The sequence below is a fragment of the Canis lupus genome, chromosome 11, assembly GCF_003254725.2.
Source record: "Canis lupus dingo isolate Sandy chromosome 11, ASM325472v2, whole genome shotgun sequence".
NCBI classification, from domain to species: domain Eukaryota; kingdom Metazoa; phylum Chordata; class Mammalia; order Carnivora; family Canidae; genus Canis; species Canis lupus.
In genome coordinates, this window is record NC_064253.1 from 50,500,093 (window position 1) to 50,518,779 (window position 18,687).

General features: G+C 47.9%; 3 protein-coding genes across 19 annotated transcripts in view; 1 reads left to right on the forward strand and 2 right to left on the reverse strand.

Annotated features, from left to right (window-relative positions):
• Window positions 1-474: 474 nt before the first annotated feature.
• On the reverse strand, window positions 475-13,838 carry C11H9orf24 (chromosome 11 C9orf24 homolog). 7 transcript variants are annotated; one of them, XM_025432095.3, is made up of 7 exons: window positions 13,478-13,838; window positions 4,991-5,135; window positions 3,981-4,093; window positions 2,889-2,964; window positions 2,451-2,685; window positions 1,164-1,250; window positions 475-717 (listed from the first exon to the last, which is right to left on the reverse strand). In XM_025432095.3, exons 1-7 carry the CDS (start codon window positions 13,610-13,612, stop codon window positions 612-614), a joined length of 897 nt encoding a protein of 298 aa, XP_025287880.1. In that variant the 5' UTR covers window positions 13,613-13,838; the 3' UTR covers window positions 475-611. The 7 variants fall into 7 exon arrangements, with proteins under 7 accessions (XP_025287880.1, XP_048947835.1, XP_025287882.1 ...); XM_049091878.1 differs by having other exon boundaries at window positions 1,164-1,247; window positions 2,456-2,685; window positions 3,981-4,096; XM_025432097.3 differs by having other exon boundaries at window positions 2,456-2,685; window positions 3,981-4,096.
• Window positions 1,930-18,687, forward strand: part of DNAI1 (dynein axonemal intermediate chain 1) — a 125,340-nt gene continuing 108,582 nt past the window's right edge. For 5 of the 6 annotated variants that reach the window (XM_025432081.3, XM_025432085.3, XM_035697134.2 and 2 more), the window contains exon 1: window positions 13,873-14,030. The gene's annotated coding sequence lies outside the window, so the exon portion shown is untranslated. Of the gene's footprint in view, window positions 2,072-13,872; window positions 14,031-18,687 lie in introns of those variants that run through there. The other variant, XM_035697124.2, reaches the window with a different exon arrangement.
• Window positions 14,162-18,687, reverse strand: part of FAM219A (family with sequence similarity 219 member A) — a 51,575-nt gene continuing 47,049 nt past the window's right edge. For 4 of the 6 annotated variants that reach the window (XM_049091881.1, XM_049091879.1, XM_025432105.3 and 1 more), the window contains exons 3-6: window positions 18,542-18,644; window positions 18,233-18,313; window positions 17,560-17,614; window positions 14,162-17,020 (exon numbers count right to left, since the gene is read on the reverse strand). In XM_049091881.1, coding sequence (XP_048947838.1) covers window positions 16,862-17,020; window positions 17,560-17,614; window positions 18,233-18,313; window positions 18,542-18,644 — 398 coding nt within the window. In that variant the 3' untranslated portion in view covers window positions 14,162-16,861. The remainder of the gene's footprint in view (window positions 17,021-17,559; window positions 17,615-18,232; window positions 18,314-18,541; window positions 18,645-18,687) is intronic. The other 2 variants (XM_025432106.3, XM_025432108.3) reach the window with 1 other exon arrangement.

Below are 18,687 nucleotides of genomic sequence, written 5' to 3' on the forward strand. Positions count from 1 at the left end.
ACCCCTCATTTCTGGAGGGACAGAGAATCAGAGCTTTGCTTTGTAATTTGAAATTTCTTAGTCATGAAACCCTCCAAAATTATGTTTTAGACCCTTGGACTTGGGTAAGGGAGGGCAGCAAGGATGTCTGAATATAAACTTTTTCAGGGCTCTGATGGAGACTCTGGGAACAGAGATGAAGAACTTTGGGTACAGGGACAGGTCTTTGTAGAATGGAATATTCTGGGTCCGCTGAGATGTGGGGGTGAGGGGACATCTAGGTTTGGGGGATACTGAACAAATGTCACCTGGAGGGCCCTTCTGGGATGGGAGGTCAGTGGGCCCTCCCTGCATGGCTAGGTAGACCCATTAGTTCTGGTGGAGGGAGGACACCAGCTATTATTATATGTCAGGAGGGCACTCAGGGCCACCCAAGGGAAGTACTGAGATAAGGGGGCAAGGAGAGTCAGGGCAGGATGACTAAGAAACTGCATCTCAGTTGAAGGGGCCTGGCAGAGCCAGAGTGACTGGCTCCTCACTGCTAGGTCCTGCAGGGTAAGGATGCAGGAGGCAGCCTTTGGGGTGAAGGGTTTATTTACTGCTCAGCCCCCTCGGCCCCACCAGCCTGAGCTCTACCAGCAGTGGCAGTCAGGATAGTTTTCAGACACAAACTCAGGGTGGACGACATAGTTGTTTCTCTGGGGGCCACCGGTCTTCTTGAAGTGACTTGTGTCCCATCTGTGGGGAGAAATGAGTCAGCCCTTTTGGACCCTCAGAGGTCTGATTCCAATTTTCAGTGCTAACCCTATCCCAACATTTTGCCCCTAAGACTGACCCCATGTTCCAACACTGACCTCCTGACCTCAGATTCTACTGTTAAATTTCTGATTCCCAGTACTGACTCCCTAACATTAATCTCTTATCCTTTACTTCAAGCCCTGAACTTAATGCTCCGATCTCTTGACTCTAAGCCCCACTGCCAACCTGTAACCCTTCAAAGCCAGCCTTAGCGCCCTCTGATGGAGGGGCCTCCATTTCCTTGCCCGCTTTCACGGCCCCATGGCACTGGCACCCTCTGGTGGCATCTTCCAGTCAGTGCACTGCAGCGGACAGTTCCCGCCCCAACCGGTCCCCGCCTACCCCGCTGAGCCAAATGCTTTTGCATGTGTTTGCTCCAGACTTACCTAAGGTTCGGACAAGGGTAGTATGATGGCGGGGGAGTTATAACAGCACATTGCATTCCGGGCCGGTGCTCGCAGGGCGATACACTGCTGCAGGAGAAAGTGGTGGGCGGGAAGAGGTCGGGCTTTCTGATTTCTCCCCACCCTCAAAACCCAGACTAAGATTCTGAGCTGCGCTTCAGGTGTCTGCCCTAGGGCTCGTAGATCTGGGTCTTCAAGACTCCATCAAAACATGGGAAGATACCTGAAAGTCCCTATCTTCCTTACACCTCGTTTCCACCGCCCAGGCTGGGCTGTGTGGAGCACGCTGGACTCTGGGGAGGGTCGGACTCCAGTAGTTGAAGAGCTGGGAGCGCCCTGATTCCTCTCCATTGGAGGGCAATTATTCCAGCACTAACGACATTTCTAAGGCTCTGGCACTTTCTCCCTCCCCCCTATCCTTGTGAGGGATGAGACTCAATGCATAATTATTCAGACTCTGCCTGGGGAAGGGCGAGAGGAATCACTGTAGAGTAGGGGCAGGTTCTAGCGCGCACTCCTCACTTGAGCTCTCTAGACTTAGATGAGGACTTTGAAGTTCTCCCAGGCTGGGCCTGCCTTGACTGCCACCTGGTGTGGTGCATGCAGGAGGAGGAAGGAAGGGTGCGCGGCAGTCTGGGTTGCAGCTGAGGAGAACAGGCGCTCAGGCCTCTTTCCTCTGCTGTAACCCGCTAGGTTCTCTACCTTCAAAGGTCGTGCGGGGCTCTGAAAGCCAGGACCCCTTTGGTAATGCGGTTACCATTTCCTTGCTCACATAACCCCCGGCAATGACCCTGCCCATTATCGACGGTGACCCGAGACACAGGAATACCGGCTGATTTTTGAGGGCACATGGCACTCCGCAGGCTGGGTCTCCAGAGCCGGGCGTCCAGGTACGGAACCAGGTGTGGGAAGGGATGGGACTGGTCTGCGGGGTTTCTCCCTCAAAAAAAAAAACCTTCTGGCAGGGCCTCCAGAACAGGTACAGGTTGACCTTGAGCCCAGTTCCGGACGGATAGGGTCGAGAACCTAGGGGAATCTTCGTGCAGGTTCTCCAGTCTCAGCGGTCAGCTCAGGCCCTGGGGCCGAAGGGCGGGAAAGGACAGGGCCCAGTAAGGGGATAGAGGCGGCTGGAGGTGGTTTCTGGTATAAAGGCAGAGGAGAGCTGGAAATGGTGAGGGATGGGGTGCGCACAACCGGGGTGCCGCGGGACTCAGGGGGCGGGGCTTGTTGGGGGCGGAGCCCGCCCAAGGCAGGAGCAGTCCGGCGAACCTTACAGTCGGCTGCTGGGTGCACAAAGACCGGAGGCGGCGTTCCGTGCAGGGTGCTCTGGTGGCGCAGTAGTCCATCCCACGTAGACAGTAGTGGCGGCCAGAGCAAGCGCTTTCATAACCCTGGAAGGGCAAGCGACCGGGCAGCGGGTCCCCGCACCCGCATCGGGAAGTGATTTGCGGCAGTGGCTGGTTCCGTGACAGCGAGTTCAACATGTTCACCACCACCTCGCGCTCTGCACCCGCGGCCCCAAGCCCAGATACAGGGTTACAAAAAAGGGGAAGAGACAAGGTCAGAGATAGGAAGAGATGGAGACAAAAACAGGGAAAGATAGAGACAGAGTTAGACCCTCTACAGAATCTCTGGCTTCCACCCCATCCCCCAGGTCTCATACCATCGCCCTTCTGGTCTACCCCGCTACCGCCACACCTCCTTTACCGTAGGCATTGAGTCGTTCCGGCTTAGGAGGGCATCGCAAAGGCATTCCTCGACAAGCTGTCTCCATTCCGGCCTCCTGGAAGTGGCACACATGCTACCTCAAACTCTGACCCAGAAGAGTCCCTCCTTTTGGGGGTCCTCCCTGAACACCCAGACCAGTCCCAGGCCATGTCTTCTCCCGCCTTCCAGAAGCTCCTCTACTCTCCCGGACTCTTGAGTGTTTAGAGTTGTCACCAGGCAACGCAGTTGCTCTACCTCCAGGTGGGAGGAGGAGGGAGGAGGATAGGAAGGGAAGGAAGTGGAGCTATAGGTGGACAGGGTCTGGACCTAGGTCTCTGGCATCTCTGCCTCAGCATTTGCCTTTGATTTTTATCTCTCTGTCTAGTTGACTCTGTGTAGTTGTGTCTTAGAGTGTCTTTAATTGGCGAGAGGTAGTGTCAATATTATAATATTGCCTGCCCACCAGAATCACCTGAAAGACTTGTGAAAAATTCTGATTCTTGAGGAAATTCTGATTCAAAAGGGTTCAGTCAACCCAAGGTCAACCATCAGCTACAGTTAAGAACCTCTCCTCTCTCCTACCATTCTCTCAAATTTCCTCTTCCCTCTGGCCTGGGCCTGTAGCTAGTCTCCTCCCTGTCTCCTTGGATGACTCTCCTATACCTAACTGCACTGCCACTGGGTGACCTTGTTCTCCCTCCCCTTGTCCTTGCTCACATCATAAAGGAGGGAGAGTGGAGCAGGTAAGCTCAACCTATCACTGAATCCTTAGCCAGACCATGTAGGAAGGGGCCAGGTGGCAAGCTTCAGGAAGGTAGCAAGTCAGGGAACGCATGCTAATCGCGTCCCCACAGAGGCCAGCCAGATATTGGGATCTCGGGAACCCAAGAGCTGTTCATACAGCTCCATTCCTGAGTTCCCTTGTCCCCTAAAAAAGACAAACCCTAGTTTCACACTAGAGAAAGAGCACTGGAGCATTGTTGATGGGAAAGGGATGAAGAACTTATGGTGAAATATCAGTCACTGTGGTTTAGAAATAGAGAGAGATGTGTATCCCAGACCCCAGGCATCTGTGCTGGTCACAGTAGATACCTTAGGTAGCCGAGGAAGGCATGTGGTATATTTGTTCCAGCCGGTACAGTTGTAAGGTCCCATCCTCCATAAGTTATACCGGTCACCACACAGGTGGTATGGGTTGCATTTGTCTACTTGATCATAGGGGTGGAGACATAAGACATTGTTACTCCTTATTCTACCCCAGAATCTGGGTCCCCCTACATGTTCCTCCTCTGATCCCCAGGACAAAGCTAGAGTCTAATATCCTTGAGCCAGTCAAGCCCAGCCTGGCTCCAGATTTAGATACTGAGATGCCGCCCATTTCTCACATAAAGCAAATTTCTGAGTGGGATCTGGATCCTTTGAGCTGATCACTTTGCATACTGACACCACTCTCTCTGAATCAGGCAACCTGAAAATGGATCCTTCTCCTATTTCTTCCTTCTCATCTTTCACATCTAAGGTTCCAAAGTTTACTAATTTTGCCTCCTTAAAATCATTAGAATCTATCTGTTCTTCCAGCCCCCCATTATCTCACCCAGGTATCTCTGCAATGCCATAAGGAGGAAATAATATCACATTGTGGTTAATAGAATGGACTTCACAGACATTGTTCAAACCTCAGCTCTTGCAAATATTAGCTCTGTATGACCTTGACTGAATTAATTAATGGAGTAACTGGTGGAACAGGATCACTAAGAATATGGGAAAAGATGGCCCTGGAATACATCTGAAAGGATTTGTTCAGAAGAGGTTAATACTCCCTCTATCTCTGTAGGAATAGGCCTCAGACCTCTTCCAGTTCTTTGGCACAGATAGGAAACTCCCAAAAGGCAGGGCCTGGATCTCCTCCTCTAGGGTCAGGGTTAGGATCAGATCAGGTGTTTGGGAATCAAGCTGGAGTGGCGATGATTGGAGAAGCCCAGATTATGGGTGGGGATAAATTTGATATGGAATCAGGGTAGAGGTTAAGGGTCAGGTTTAAGGGTCATAGCTGAAGTCTCTGAGTGGAGTCCGCATTGGGTAGGTAAGGAGTGAGGCCCTACCTTCCTCTTGACAGAGCCAATATTTCTCAGGAAAATAGGGGTGGCCTGGTATGAAACCCTTATAGCTGTAGTCCTGCACGGCACATTTGACCATTTTCTGCAGAGCTTCAGGATCCACGTGGCGCTGCATGGTCTGAGTCAGGCCCTGGGCAAGGGGAGAGGGGGGAAAATGACTAGGTGCATTGAGGTCCCAGCCTCCATGTTCACTCGACCCAGATCCAGCCCCTATAGAGAAAGTCAGCCTAGTTGGGTCTCTCCCCTATGCCAGAGAGATCCCCATGCCAGTCTTGGCCCCCTCTGAATAGTTCTTTGTTTGAATCACACTTTCTTCCTTTCTAGCCAAGGCTGGGGCTTGGAGCCAGGCATTGCCTTCAAAGTGTTTTTCTGATGTTCTCATTTCTGTCCTTTCCTTGACTGAGATCTCTTTAAGGGCAGAGCTGGGTGTTCCGTTTTCTTTCAGACTGTGTGCTATCCAGGAGCAGGGCCTGGGTCTCCCTCAACAGACCAACAGGACCCTGGTATAACCAGGAGCCTCAGGAAAGACTGGCTGCCCTGGGAGCCAGCCACCTTATGCAGGTGTTTTGGACAGGGAGAGCTCTCTGGGAATTTGGCATCCTAAAGGAGATGAAGGATGAGGCTGGAGGGATACCTAATTTAAAATCTAATTCCCTGACTTCAATCTAACCCTGATTCTACTGTAGCTCTGATCTTGACAGCAATATCACCCTTGGCCCTGACACTCACTTTGCCCTGGTTCTTATCCTAACCTGACCTTTTTCCTGATCTTGGTTCAGGACCTGGGTCCCTCTGCTTTTGGGGGTTTACCTTGTCTTATCTCTTTCAATCCCTTGTTGGGCTAGATCTGTGGAATTCCTGATTAAGACCTATTTCTGGGGCTTCTTTGTCTTCAGCTGAGGGCAGAATGCCACATTATCTGTATACCAGTAGATCTCTGCAATCAGCTGGTGTGAAAAGATGGCTGGGGCACAGGGGTGGGACCCCCAGCAAAGTCAGAGGCCGGGAAGGATTTCCTCATGGTGGGCATCAAGGTGCTGGATGGTGACACTGCTACCCACATTTCCCCTGTATAATCTGAAGACCAAAAGTTTCTCTTGACCAAGATGAGACCTGGTGTCCCTACTGCCCTGAAAATCCCTCAGCTGAGGTGTTTCTTGGATCTCTGTACCCAGTTGAGGTTTTGTTTTATGGGCAAATCCTGGACAATCATACTCCAAATGGGTAAAAGAGTCCCATGGCTTGGCATTCCCCTGACCTTTACACACACACACACACACACACACACACACACGCACACACAGTCATTTAGAAGAACTCATAGATGTCATCAGTTTTGCCCTCAGAGGCTTTCCTCTAGTGTCTGTATCTTTGTCTGCTCACAGTTAGGAATAGGAGACTAGGGGATCCCTGGGTAGCTCAGCGGTTTAGCGCCTGCCTTTGGCCCAGGGTGTGATCCTGGAGTTCTGGGATTGAGTCCCACCTCAGGCTCCTAGCATGAGGCCTGCTTCTCCCTCCTCCTGTGTCTCTGCCTCTCTCTCTCTCTCTCTCACATAAATAAATAAATCTTAAAAAAAAAAAGGAATAGGAGACTAAAAAAGCTTATTGGAGGCTTTGAGTTGTTAGTGGGCTTTGTCAACCAAGAGCATCATTGTAAGATGGTCTGGTTAAAATGTTTTTGTTAAATTCTGTCAGTATCTGTAGGTCTTCCCTCTTGGGCTGATCAAATCCTCAAAAGAGACTCTCAATCTTTGGCCTGAGGACAGTGGCCAGAATGCCAGTGTTCTGAGAATCTAGTAGAGAAGAAGAGGGCTGCTGGAGGGTTTTGGCATTCAGTATGTGGAGGTTCCTTTGTTTTCAGTATGGTACCCTGCCTTCAGCTGGGCCTGGTATCCCCAGTCCTGAGATCCTCGCCAAAAAATAAGCCTTCTGACATTTGCAGAGATGGGGTAGGCAGTCACCCCATGGCATGAAATATGAGGCAATTAGAGGGGGCCTGGGTGGCTCAGTGGGTGGCTCCACCCACATCGGGCTTATTGCTCAGCCCAGAATCTGCTTCTCCCTCTGCCTCTTCTTCTGTCACTCCCCCTGCTTGTGTGCTCTCTCTCACTCTTGCTCAATTAACAAATAAAATCTTTTTAAAAAGAGGGATTTGGGGGTTTATTTTTTTTTAAAGAAGATTTATTTGAGAGTGAGCAAGACAGAGAGTGCACGAGTGGGGGTAGGGACAAGGGGGGAGCAGACTCCCTGCAGATGGGGCTTAATGTGATGTGGAGCTTGATCCCAGGATCCTGTGATCATGACCTGAGCCAAAGGCAGCCGCTTAACTAGTTGCCTAGCATTGCCAGTTCCTGAAACTTTTTGAAAATTCTGCAGTTTTTTTTTTTTTAATTCTGCAGTTTTAAGTTAAATTATGTTTTGTGTTTCTCACTACTGGCTTTGGATTCTGCTTTCTCAGATCTGCTGTCAGGTACTACTTTTTTTTTTAAGATTTTATTTCTTTATTTGAGAGAAAGAGTGGGGGAGAGCAAGAGAGAGTACACGAGTATGGGGAGAGAGAGGGGAAGAAGCAGGCTCCCTGCTCAGCCCCTGCTCAAGCCCCAATGCAGGGCTGGATCCTAGGACCCTGAGCTCATGACTTGAGCCAGAGGCAGATATTTAACCAACTGAGCCACCCAGGCACTCCTCTTTCCCTGTTTCTTTCTTTCTTTTTTTTTTTTTCTCTCTCCCTGTTTCTAAGGTCATCTCTTAAACTGGTGTTGGGCAGTTCCACTGTGAGGTACCTAAAATGTGAAATTTCTTCTATTTATTCTGTATCTGTGGATTCATTTCTTTCATTAGTTCTGGAGAATTTGAAGCTCTTTTCTCTTCAGATAATACCGATTCTCCTTTCTGTTCTTTCCTTCCGGGACTCTGAGTAGATGTGTATGAAATCTTCTCCTTACATCTTTCTTTTTTTTTTTAATTTTTATTTATTTATGATAGTCACCCAGAGAGAGAGAGAGAGGCAGAGACATAGGCAGAGGGAGAAGCAGGCTCCATGCAGCGAGCCTGACGTGGGATTCGACCCCGGGTCTCCAGGATCGCGCCCTGGGCCAAAGGCAGGCGCCAAACCGCTGCGCCACCCAGGGATCCCCTCCTTACATCTTTCATATTGCTTAATGCTTCTCTCATATTTTTTAACCACTTGGTCTTTGTGTTGCATTCTGGGAGATTTCTTTTGCTCTTTCATTTCACTCTTTTTTTTAGAAGTTTTTATTTTATTTATTTATTTTTTATTTTTTTAAAAAGTGTTTATTTTAATTCCAATTGGTTAACATACTAATTGTTGTTGTATTAGTTTTAGGGGTACAATATTGTGATTCAACAATTCCATACATCACCCAGTGTTCCTCAAAACAAGTGCACTCCTTAATCCACATTACCTATTTCATCTACCACCTCCTCCTTCTGGTAACCATCAGTTTGTTCTCTATAGTTAAGAGTCTGTTTCTTGGTTTCTCTCTCTTTTTTTCCCTTTGCTCATTTGTTTCTTAAATTCCACATGTGTGAGATCATATGGCATTTATCTTTCTCTGAATGATTTCATTTATCATTATACTCTTACTCCATCCATATTGTTACAAATGGCAAGATTTCATTCTTTTTTATGACTGAAGAATAATCCATCATATATTATATAATAATGGAGTATTATTCATGTAACATATAATGGAATAAATATATATCTTCTTTATCCATTTGTCAATTGATGGACACTTGGGCTGCTTTCATGTCTTGGTTATTATAAATAATGCTACTATAAAATAGGGGTTCATTTATCCCCTTTGGAGTTTTTGTATTCTTTGGCTAAATACCTAGTAGTGCGATTGCTGGGTTGTAGGGTGGTTCTATTTTTAACTTTTTGAGGAATCTCCATATTATTTTCTACAATGGCTGTACCAGTTTGCATTCCCACCAACAGGAAGGAGTAAAAGAGTTCCCCTTTCTCCACATCCTCACCAACACCAGTTGTTGTTTCTTGTATTGTTGATTTTAGCCATTCTGACAGGTGTGAGGTGATATAGCTCTTTATAATTTTTATTTGCATTTCCCTATTGATAAGTGATGAACACCTTTTCATGTGTCTGTTTGCCATCTGTATATCTTCTTTGGAGAAATATCTGTTCATGTCTTCTGTGCATTTTATTTTATTTGAGAGAGTATGGAGGAGGGCAGAGAGAGGGGGAGAGAGAATCTTCACCTAGCAGGCTCCCCACCTAGCACATAGCCTGATGCAGGGCTTGATCTCACAACCCTGAGATCATGACCTGAGCCAAAATCGAGTCAGACACTTAACCAGCTGAAAGACTCAGGTGCCCCTCTTGCCCATTTTTTATTTTTATTTTTATTTATTTATTTTTTAATATATATATATTTAATTTTTATTTATTTATGATAGTCACAGAGAGAGAGAGAGAGAGAGGCAGAGACACAGGCAGAGGGAGAAGCAGGCTCCATGCACCGGGAGCCCGACGTGGGATTCGATCCCGGGTCTCCAGGATCGCGCCCTGGGCCAAAGGCAGGCGCCAAACCGCTGCGCCACCCAGGGATCCCTCTTGCCCATTTTTTAAATTGGATTATTTATTTTTTGGGTGGTTGAGTTTTACAGTTCTTTATATATTTTGAACTAACCTTTTATTGGCTATGTCATTTGCAAATATCTTCTCCTATTCCGTAGGTTGCCTTTTAGTTTAGTTTTTTTTTTTAAGATTATTTATTTATTCATGAGAGACAGAGAGAGAGAGGCAGAGACACAGGCAGAGAAAGAAGCAGGCTCCATGCAGGAAGCCCAATGTGGGACTTGATCCGTGACTCAGGGATCATGCCCTGAGCCAAAGGCAAACACTCAACCGCTGAGCCACCCAGGTGTCCTGCCTTTTAGTTTTGTTGATTGTTTCCTTCAATATGTAGAAGTTTTTTATTTTGATGTAGACCTAATAGTTAACTTTTGCTTTTGTTTCCCTTGCCTCAGTAGACATATCTAGAAAAAAGATTGCTAGAGCCAATGTCAAAGAGGTTAACAACATTTGTTCTTCTAATCCATGAGCATGGAATGTTTTTCCATTTCTTTGTGTCATCTCACTGACCTCTTAAATTGTGTCTAATCTGCCCTTTGAGACCCATCCACTGAGGTTTTGGTTTTAACGCATATATTTTTTATTTCTAAAATGTCTTTTTAAAAAGATTTTATTTATTTATTCATGAGGGACACACAGAGAGAGGCAGAGACATAGACAGAGGGAGAAGACAGGCTTCATGCAGAGAGCCCGATGTGGGACTTGATCTCGGGACCACAGGATCACGCCCTAGACCAAACGTGGATGCTCAACCGCTGAGCCATCCAGGCGTCCCTATTTCTAAAATTTCTATTCACTTCTTTTTAACATTTGTCTGGCCTTTAAAAAATATGATTGCTTGTTGCTTGCTCATTTTGATGATTTTACTTTATTTTTAAAAATTCATAATAATTATTTTGTATTCTGTTAATTCCAATATCTGAAGTCCGTGGAAGTTTTAGTCTGTTATTTGTTTTTTGCTCTTGTATGGTGGTTTGTTTCCTTATATCTCTTATTGTGAACTCAGATTTGATTGGTTTTACTCTGAAGGATACTTGAAAACCTATGTTAAGGGTATTTTCCACTGCAGAGGATACACATTCATCACTTGTGTATGTGTGTGTGTGGTGGGGGCAGGGAGCCAGAGATTACTAAACTTTCTGGTGCAGTTTGGAGTTTAAAGTTGTTTATTCACCTTTCAGCTAGCTTAAGGCTTAAACTTCTGCTTATAGTTCTGATATTGGCATTCATACTCAGGGCATCCTAAGTACCATTCATCTCCATGAGAGTCCAGAAAAAAATAAAAATTAATTTTTATGCAAGACCTAGCTGTTTTGAAGCAGGAGGGCCCTTTAGAGTTTCTAGATCAGCACAATGCCAGGAGCAGAAGAAGCCTTTCCTTCATTTAGTCCCATTGCTGTCTGGCTTTCACTTGTCTTCACTCACTGAAACTGTCTGGTCAGATTGCTAAGGATTACTACATCCAAGAGATCCATGTCTGAGCTGACGACATTTGACACTGACCTTTGTCTAAAATGCTGTCTTTGTTGGTTTCTCTTTGATTTTTCTTTTATCACCCTGTCTCCTTTTGTGGCTCTTTTTCTTTTACTTACCTCTTAAATAATCTGTATTCTCCAAAGTCCATCCTTGACCTCTTTCTTATTTTTCCTTGACAATCTCATTCACTCCTACGACTTTAGCTACTGCCTGCCTGTATACAGTTGATTTCAAAATCTGTATCTGTAGCTCAAACCTTTACCCTTTGCTTCAGATAAATATATCCAGATATCTCCTGGAAGTCTTCAAATATTTTTGTCCCAAAATGAACTCCAAATCTTAGTTGATAGAACTACTATTCCTCCAGTTGCCAGAGCCCTAAACCTAGGAGTCATCGTAATCTCTCCTCTCTTGTTTATACCCAGCTGGTGACCAAGATCTATTGATCTAATTCTTAAAATTCCTTCTTATTATTGAATGTCAAAAAACAGGCAGGCACTCATATTTTTCTGGTGGGCATGTAAATTATTATAATTCTTATTACAGGAATATGAAGTGTATATCAAAAGTTTTTGAAGTGTGCATATCCTTTCTTCCAACAATTTCATGTCTAGGGATTTGTCCTAAGGAAATAATCGATATCTACAGATGTACACAAATGATTATATTAGCAACATTTTATAAATAATCTAAATTTCCAATAAGAATCCTTAAATATATTTTGGTACAGTCATAAAATAAAATACCATAGTCATTAAAATGACATTATAGAATATTTTTACACAAAAAAAATGTATCTGATACGTGGTTATATGAAAAGAGCAAGATTCAAAATGTTAGTATACAGTGTGGTGCCATTTTTTTTCCCATTTTTATAAAAGATATTTGCTACCTAAAATGGCATCTAATAATAAATTAACAATGGTTAATTTGGATAGTGAGATTATAGAGCCTTTTTCTTCATGCTTCTTTGAGTTATCCCAATTTTCTTCATTGAGCATATATTTTATAAAGATTATTTTAAATATTCTCTATTCCAAAAATTCCCTTTTCACTGCTACAGTCTCTTCTTATCTCTCACCTACATCCTTCTCCCTTATCCTTCACCACCTCACTGGGCTTCCTGTCCTGAGCCCCAGCCCCTCCAATCTGCCACTGCAACTCCTCTCACCTGGGGCTAGCCTCTCCCTTTGCTCCAGCTCTGAACTTCTGGTGGATCTGTGTCCCTAGGCTGTCCTTTCCCCTCTTTTCTGTTGGAAGCCCCCTTCCTCAGGATCTCTTAGTAGACCTACCCTTCAAGAAGCAGGAATGCTCTCTCCTTTATCCAGCTCTTGTATCAGTGCATCCACTGGGCAACCCTATTTTGTTCACTTGTTTGCTGAGAGCTCTTCAAAGGCATAGCCTGGCCTTTCATTGCTGTATCTGCATTGTGCGTGGCACGTGTTGATACTCCCCATTTGTTAGATGGTACACACAGATAAATTCCTTTAGGCAGTCACAAGTAGACTCACAGATCTTGTCTTCATTTTGTGAAAGCTGCACAGACCCACTTGGCCACTCGTCTCCAAGTACAGACACAAGAAGACTCTGTTATATATGCATGAAAACATGCCTATAGCACATTTTCTCACATATCTCACAGGTTGCCTCAGGGCCTTTGCATTTTCTGATCACTCTGCCTGGAACACTATTCTGTGAGCTCTTTACAGGGTTAGTTCTCTCTTATCTTTCCAGCCTCTGCTCAATGTCACCATGAGAGAGAGGGGTCTTCCATGACCTACATATTTAAGTAGCTTTGCCTGGTTACTTTCCATTTCCATTACCCCATTTATTCCTATACAGCATCTTGGATAATTTATAAAACTTGTGTCTTTTTTTTTTTAAGATTTCTATTTATTTATTTGACACAGAAAGAGAGAGAGAGAGAGAGCGCGCACAGGAGCAGGAGGGGCAGAGGGAGAGGAAGAAGCAGGCTCCCCGTAGAGCAGGGAGCCCAATGTAGGGCTTGATCCCAGGACCCTGGGACCATGACCTGAGCAAAAGGCAGATGCTCAGCCAGCTGAGCCACCCAGGCATCCCAAAACTTGTTTATTTCTTGATAATTATCTGTCTCTCTCCACTTCCTACCCTGATGGAGTAGGAGGGCACCGTGAGGGCAGGATTTTGTACTATTTTATGTATTATTATAAATTCCATACTAGAAAAAAAATTCCATACTAGGCAAATAAATTCATTCATGCATGTGTGTGTGTGTGTGTGTGTACACACAGCTATAAATAATTACAAACACATAATGACAACCACACACTACCAGTCACTCAGACATACATGACCATACACTCTGGCCTGCCCACCCACCCACCCAGCCTCCACTTACCCGGGTCACAAACTTGTTGGCTTCCCAGGCCCACAGAGGTGGGTCTTTATAGACCTCCTTGATGGAGGTAGGAGCCCTGTAGGAGTCACTGTAGGTGCTGATGGGGGTCTTGGTCTTATGGGAGAAGAGGAACATAGTGAAGTCTAGGGGATGCCGCGGTGGGCTACCAAGGGCTCCTGTAAGAACATCAGTGACCACCCCCTCTTCCAGAAAGCTCACACCTCCAGCCTGGCGGGTGCCCCTAGCTGCTGTGACCCCCTCCTATGGGGGATCTCTCAGCTTTCCTCCCCTGCAACCTTCCTGCTCCTACCCAACCCTGCTTCCCTCTCTAGGACGGGCACTGCCCATTATGATATCACCTGGCTCAGCCCCAGCCCTGGGGAGGTGAGAAGATCCAATTCCCTCCCTACCTCCAGCCTCTTCCTGCCTCAAGCCTCTCAAAAGAATCTAATTTCCAAGAGTTCAGAGGGTCTCTGGAAGCCAAACTTCTCACTCCGATGAAGAGAATGGAGGTTCTGAGACATCAAGTGACTTGTCCCAGGTTGTGCAGCAGGTCAGTGGCAGGCCTGGCCTGGGAACTCATGGGTGGAAGCAGAGTGAAATGTGTATTCAGAGAATCAGTTCTCTCCCCTTTCCAGCCCACCTGCCCCTTGCCCACAACCCAGGTAGGGAGATGAGGCTGGCTTGTTTGATGCTTTTAATATCATTATTTGTGTTACACGATACACAACCAAGGATGATGGTCAATACTGCAATGGAAATGTTAAAAAAAATATTATACACGGCTCATGTCTTCCACACACCTTCCTGGAAATAAATTAGTGAGCACGGAGAAACCTGGCTGATAGGCAGCCAGAGCTGAGGGTAGAGGGAGTGTTAAGGCAGTATCTACAAGGGGGAAGGATGACAAGGGGGCAAGCTAAGGCCTCAGTTCCTCCCCTCCAACATCCCAGACAGGGAAGGAGGGACCCACACACTCTCCTAGACCCAAAAGGTGCTGGCCACCAGCTCCCTACTTCTCTCTACCACTTGTACGCTGCCTCAGTTGGAAGCCCTCACCTGCCAGGGAACTAGCCTGTCCTGTGGGGAGGGAGCTTTTCCCTGGTTCCTCAGGGCCAGAGAGGTCAAGCAGTGGGCCAGTCCTAGGGCAAGTCAGCAGCAAAAACAGTAGTCTAAATGAGCCCTCGTGGGGACCCTGCCTGGAAAAGAGGTACCCATGTTCTAGAAGGGTGAGACGGGGAGCCCAGGGTGAAGATAGTAGTGATAGGAAACTTGGCTGTGGGGCCCGGCTGCCAGAATGGGGATGCTGACCAGGGTGGCAGGGAAAGGTTCAGATGGGAGTGAGATGGGCCTTATAGGTATCGCGGGTGCCTTATTTGTCCTTGCTTCCCTTTGGCATTTGTTTTCTCCTCACTTAACCAGGGTCCCTGCACTTGAGGAGGTATGAGAGGGTGGGAAGAATTGAGGGGGGAGAGCTGCACCTCAAAAACTTTGGAGCCTGTGGGTTTTGAGGTGCTACCTTCCTAAGCCAGCAGCCTATTCTCACTCCTCACTACCCTCCCCTCCAGGGAGTGGGCCGTGGGGGTGTCCTGTGCAAGCTTGCAGCATGTGGGTGGTACATATGAGAGTGGATATCCCAATATGTGTAGGTTGTACCATGGAAGAATGGGGAGTATACACCCTGGTCCTGGGATATGGGGTTTGTGAGGCATAAGACCTGAGCAGTCTTAGGCTCTCTGTGCTTTCATATGTCTTCACATGGGGGCAGGTCTCTATTGCCCAGTCAGAGGAGGTGCTGGACTTGATCACCTCCTCCCTCTTGATTTTTACTTTTCCGCCCTCTCCCTGCACCCCCCCAACACTAGCAGCAGAAGCAGCAATACACACATTCGGACTCACAGATACCACATAGAGCTACACACATAACATATACCCCCCCCCCCCACATACATGTTCATAGACACACACACATGTATTCCCAAATAGATCCCAAATACATCCAGGTCTCTTAGGAACTTCCCTCTCCTTTCCACACAGACACACAACTCAGAAAGCCCCATAGATGTATTCAAAGACACACAGAGACTTGTCCACACACCTCCATAGAAATTCCTATGAAGGAATTCCTTCAGGTTTGAAAAGACCTTAAAAGTAACTTCAGATCCCGCTCATTTTACAATGGAGGAAACCAAAGCCCAGGGAACACAGGTGGCTTGTTGAAAGTGGATAGAGTGAGCGCTGGCGTAAGGGCCACAACCCACACTTCTGACTCTCAGGCTTGGGCTCTCAGTACACTGCTGATAATAGACCACACAGTCACTTTCCCACCACAGACACATATCCATGACAGAAACAGACATCTGGAGAGACAGGCCCAGCATAGAGACACAGACACACACCCTGACAGCCTCAGACACACGCACATCCTGCCAAATTCTCGCTACCATACACATGCAACCACTGTTTTTTCCTAAGCTTGTCTCCTTGAAGATTCTTACTGGGAAGCAGCATCTGGGATCCTAGGCTGGAGAAAAATGGGAATGGGGCATTCGAGGCCAGCCCTACCTCCTGCTTCCAGCCTGGGATGGAGACCAATGAACAGAAGCCTAGAGGGGTGGGAGGAATTGACAGAGAAATAGATGCATTGGTTGGGGGTGGGTGAGGACAAATCATATCACCCCAAACTGGCCTGTCTCTAAGGCCCACCGTACTTCTCCACAACCCAGAGAGAAGGAAGGGGGTGATGGGGTGAAGGGGAGGAAGAAGGCAGTAATTCTATGGGCAGGTGAGGAGGGCGGCAGGCAGTATCCACTGGGCAGCTTTGCCAGGCTTCCCATCTGGAGAGGAGGGGGAAACAAATAGTTATATGGGCGGGCAGGGGGCGCATGGAGGGGGCTCTGAGATGCTGGGCCCTGCTCCCACTGCCCTGGGCCTTCTGCCTCCCAGCCTCTTTCCTTGTCAGGCTGGGGCTGGGGGAGCTCATGGCTTCGCTGGGGTGGGGTCAAGCCCCTGGCTTTGTGATCCCTCCCCCCACTCATTAGTGTTGGCCTCCCTGCTGTCTGGTCTTTCCTCTCCTCAACCAGACTGCAGCTTTGGGGAGGGGGGCAGGGTGCTGGGCAAGATCCCCCAAGTAACTGAACAAACAGCCCCACCATTCCTCAGCCCCCGGGGTGGAGAAAGACCCGGTTTTGGTTTCTCCGGCTCCATGAACACACAGAGGTACACGTCCTACCATAGGAGGAAGCAATGACTGTTACGAGGTTGGCGGCTGTAGGGGGCACAGGGGCCAGGGGCAGGCAGACAAGCTGGGGAGGGGTTGGCCCCTGCCCTGTCCAACCTGGCCCCTGGGGACCCTGCCCCGGGTGGCCGCAATGGCCCCGCCCGCTACTGAATGTGGCAGGCGGTGGAGGACGTGGCCTGGCAGCACATGCAGGTAGGGTTCACGGACTTGGGGGGAATGAGGTCCAGGTCCTCGTCATCTGGTATCTCGTCTAACCGGTAGCCGTCCTTCAGCAGCTGGATGTTCAAATCTTGGTTGATCTGCTGTAGACAAAGGGGAGTGAGGTCAGGCTCGGGGCGATCTGGAGGAACCACTCACAGTCAGGCCTCACTCACAGGCCATCTGCATCCAACTCAGTCCCATCCCAGGTTACTGAAATGCCAGGCTTTGCCCCTTCTTAGGCCCTGGCCTCACTTAATGGCCTCACTTCTTTACAGGTACAACCTTGAGGCCCTGCCTCTCTACAAAGGGCAGCTGCCTCTATTTGGCTGGCCCCTATTTCAGGCCTAGCCCCATAAAGTATCGCCTGTATTTCATACTCCATTCTGTTTAGGAACCCTGTTCTAACCACAAGCTCAAACCTTGCCCCTAAAACGGGGCTCCCCACACTCAAGGCCCATTTCTAACGGCCTCCAGTTTCTTTCAGACACTGTCCCACCCCAGGCCCCACCCCTCACAGGCCTCCACCTAGCTTTGCCTATTACTCTTCTCAGGGTGTGAGTGGGTGTTGGCCCCATGCCTTTTCCTGGATGGCAGTGGTCCTGCTCAGGCGTGCCTAGAGTCCTAAGGAGTGGGGCCTCACCTCAGCAGAGGAGTAGCCAGAGGAGGAATATCTGGACATGTCAAAGTCATCATCGCTGGTGGTAGGAGAAAGAGACAGAGAAGTGATTCCTCAATATTAAATAGGAAACTCCCTGTACCCCACTGCCTACCCAACAGTTGATACCTTCCCCCTCCCTCATGCTTCCAAGCAAACAGCAGATCTAAATCAAAGACTGTGCTTGCTGTGCAAATGCCCAGGTTCCTAGTCCTACCCTTCTGAATGAATTGTCACCCTTAACCTTCTTCTACACAGAGCTGATACATCCTTTACCCCCATTTCTCTCACTTTTCTTCTAGGCTCAAATCCCCGACTTGTTGGGTTTTCCCAAACTTTAAGTGTAGCCAGGTGTGTTCCTAGCAGTAGAGCTCCTTCCTTGGAGGGAGCAGGACATTTTAAGGGACAGTGATTGAATCAGTTGTCCCAGGACAGCATCAGGCTGTGACATTTCCCCTTTCCTCTCTCTGCTCTTTCCTACCTCCAGATAAAAAAAATTCCATTCCCTGGGAGATTCATCCTTGGAGAACTCCTGGCTATCTGAGGAATACCCCACATTCCACTTCTGACAATATAGCAGGTGTGGCCTGTACAGCCCACTTGTATGTTCATATAGTTTCTGTGGCTTGCCCAGCTGCCCCAACATCCCTGTACACACCTGTCCGTGTCAAGGGCTACCAGTGGCTTCTCATCTGGGCTCTGGTCAAGCGAGGAGTAGCCTTTATTGGGGACGACCAGCCTGGGTAGAAAATTTAGGGGATTGGATTGGCAACTGGAGCACATAGCCTGGCGAGGAACTGGATTGGGCCCTGACCCACCACTTCCCCCTGTCCCTTGGATCCTGTTGAGATTCTCTCCTCTCAGGGAGGAGTTGGGCCTGAGGAGGGAGGAAAGAAGGAGAGGCATAGGACCAGCAGAAATAAATGCTGACTGGCAGGGTCCAGGTGAGGGAGGGGGGGGCCTCTACCTTGTCCGAGCCATGACATTGTTCTTCTTGGGTTGCTGGTTGACGGGGCTACCCATGCTGCCATTCTTCAGGGAGCCCTTTCGGGCCAGCTCCCGCTGCTTTTCTGCAGGAGAACATGGGAAGGAAGCTGTGTCCTGCTCCCAGGG

What these genes read in the sequence shown, in the direction of transcription:
- C11H9orf24 (XM_025432094.3), bottom strand. Translation starts at nt 13,612, where the DNA reads ATGTTCCTCTTCTCCCATAAGACCAAGACCCCCATCAGCACCTACAGT. An exon ending in CCAACAAGTTTGTGACCCGG is followed by an intron (nt 5,136 to 13,477) that starts GTAAGTGGAGGC and finishes CCCCTTGCCCAG; the next exon opens with GGCCTGACTCAGACCATGCA. An exon ending in GCCTTCCTCGGCTACCTAAG is followed by an intron (nt 2,965 to 3,980) that starts GTATCTACTGTG and finishes TGCCACTTCCAG; the next exon opens with GAGGCCGGAATGGAGACAGC.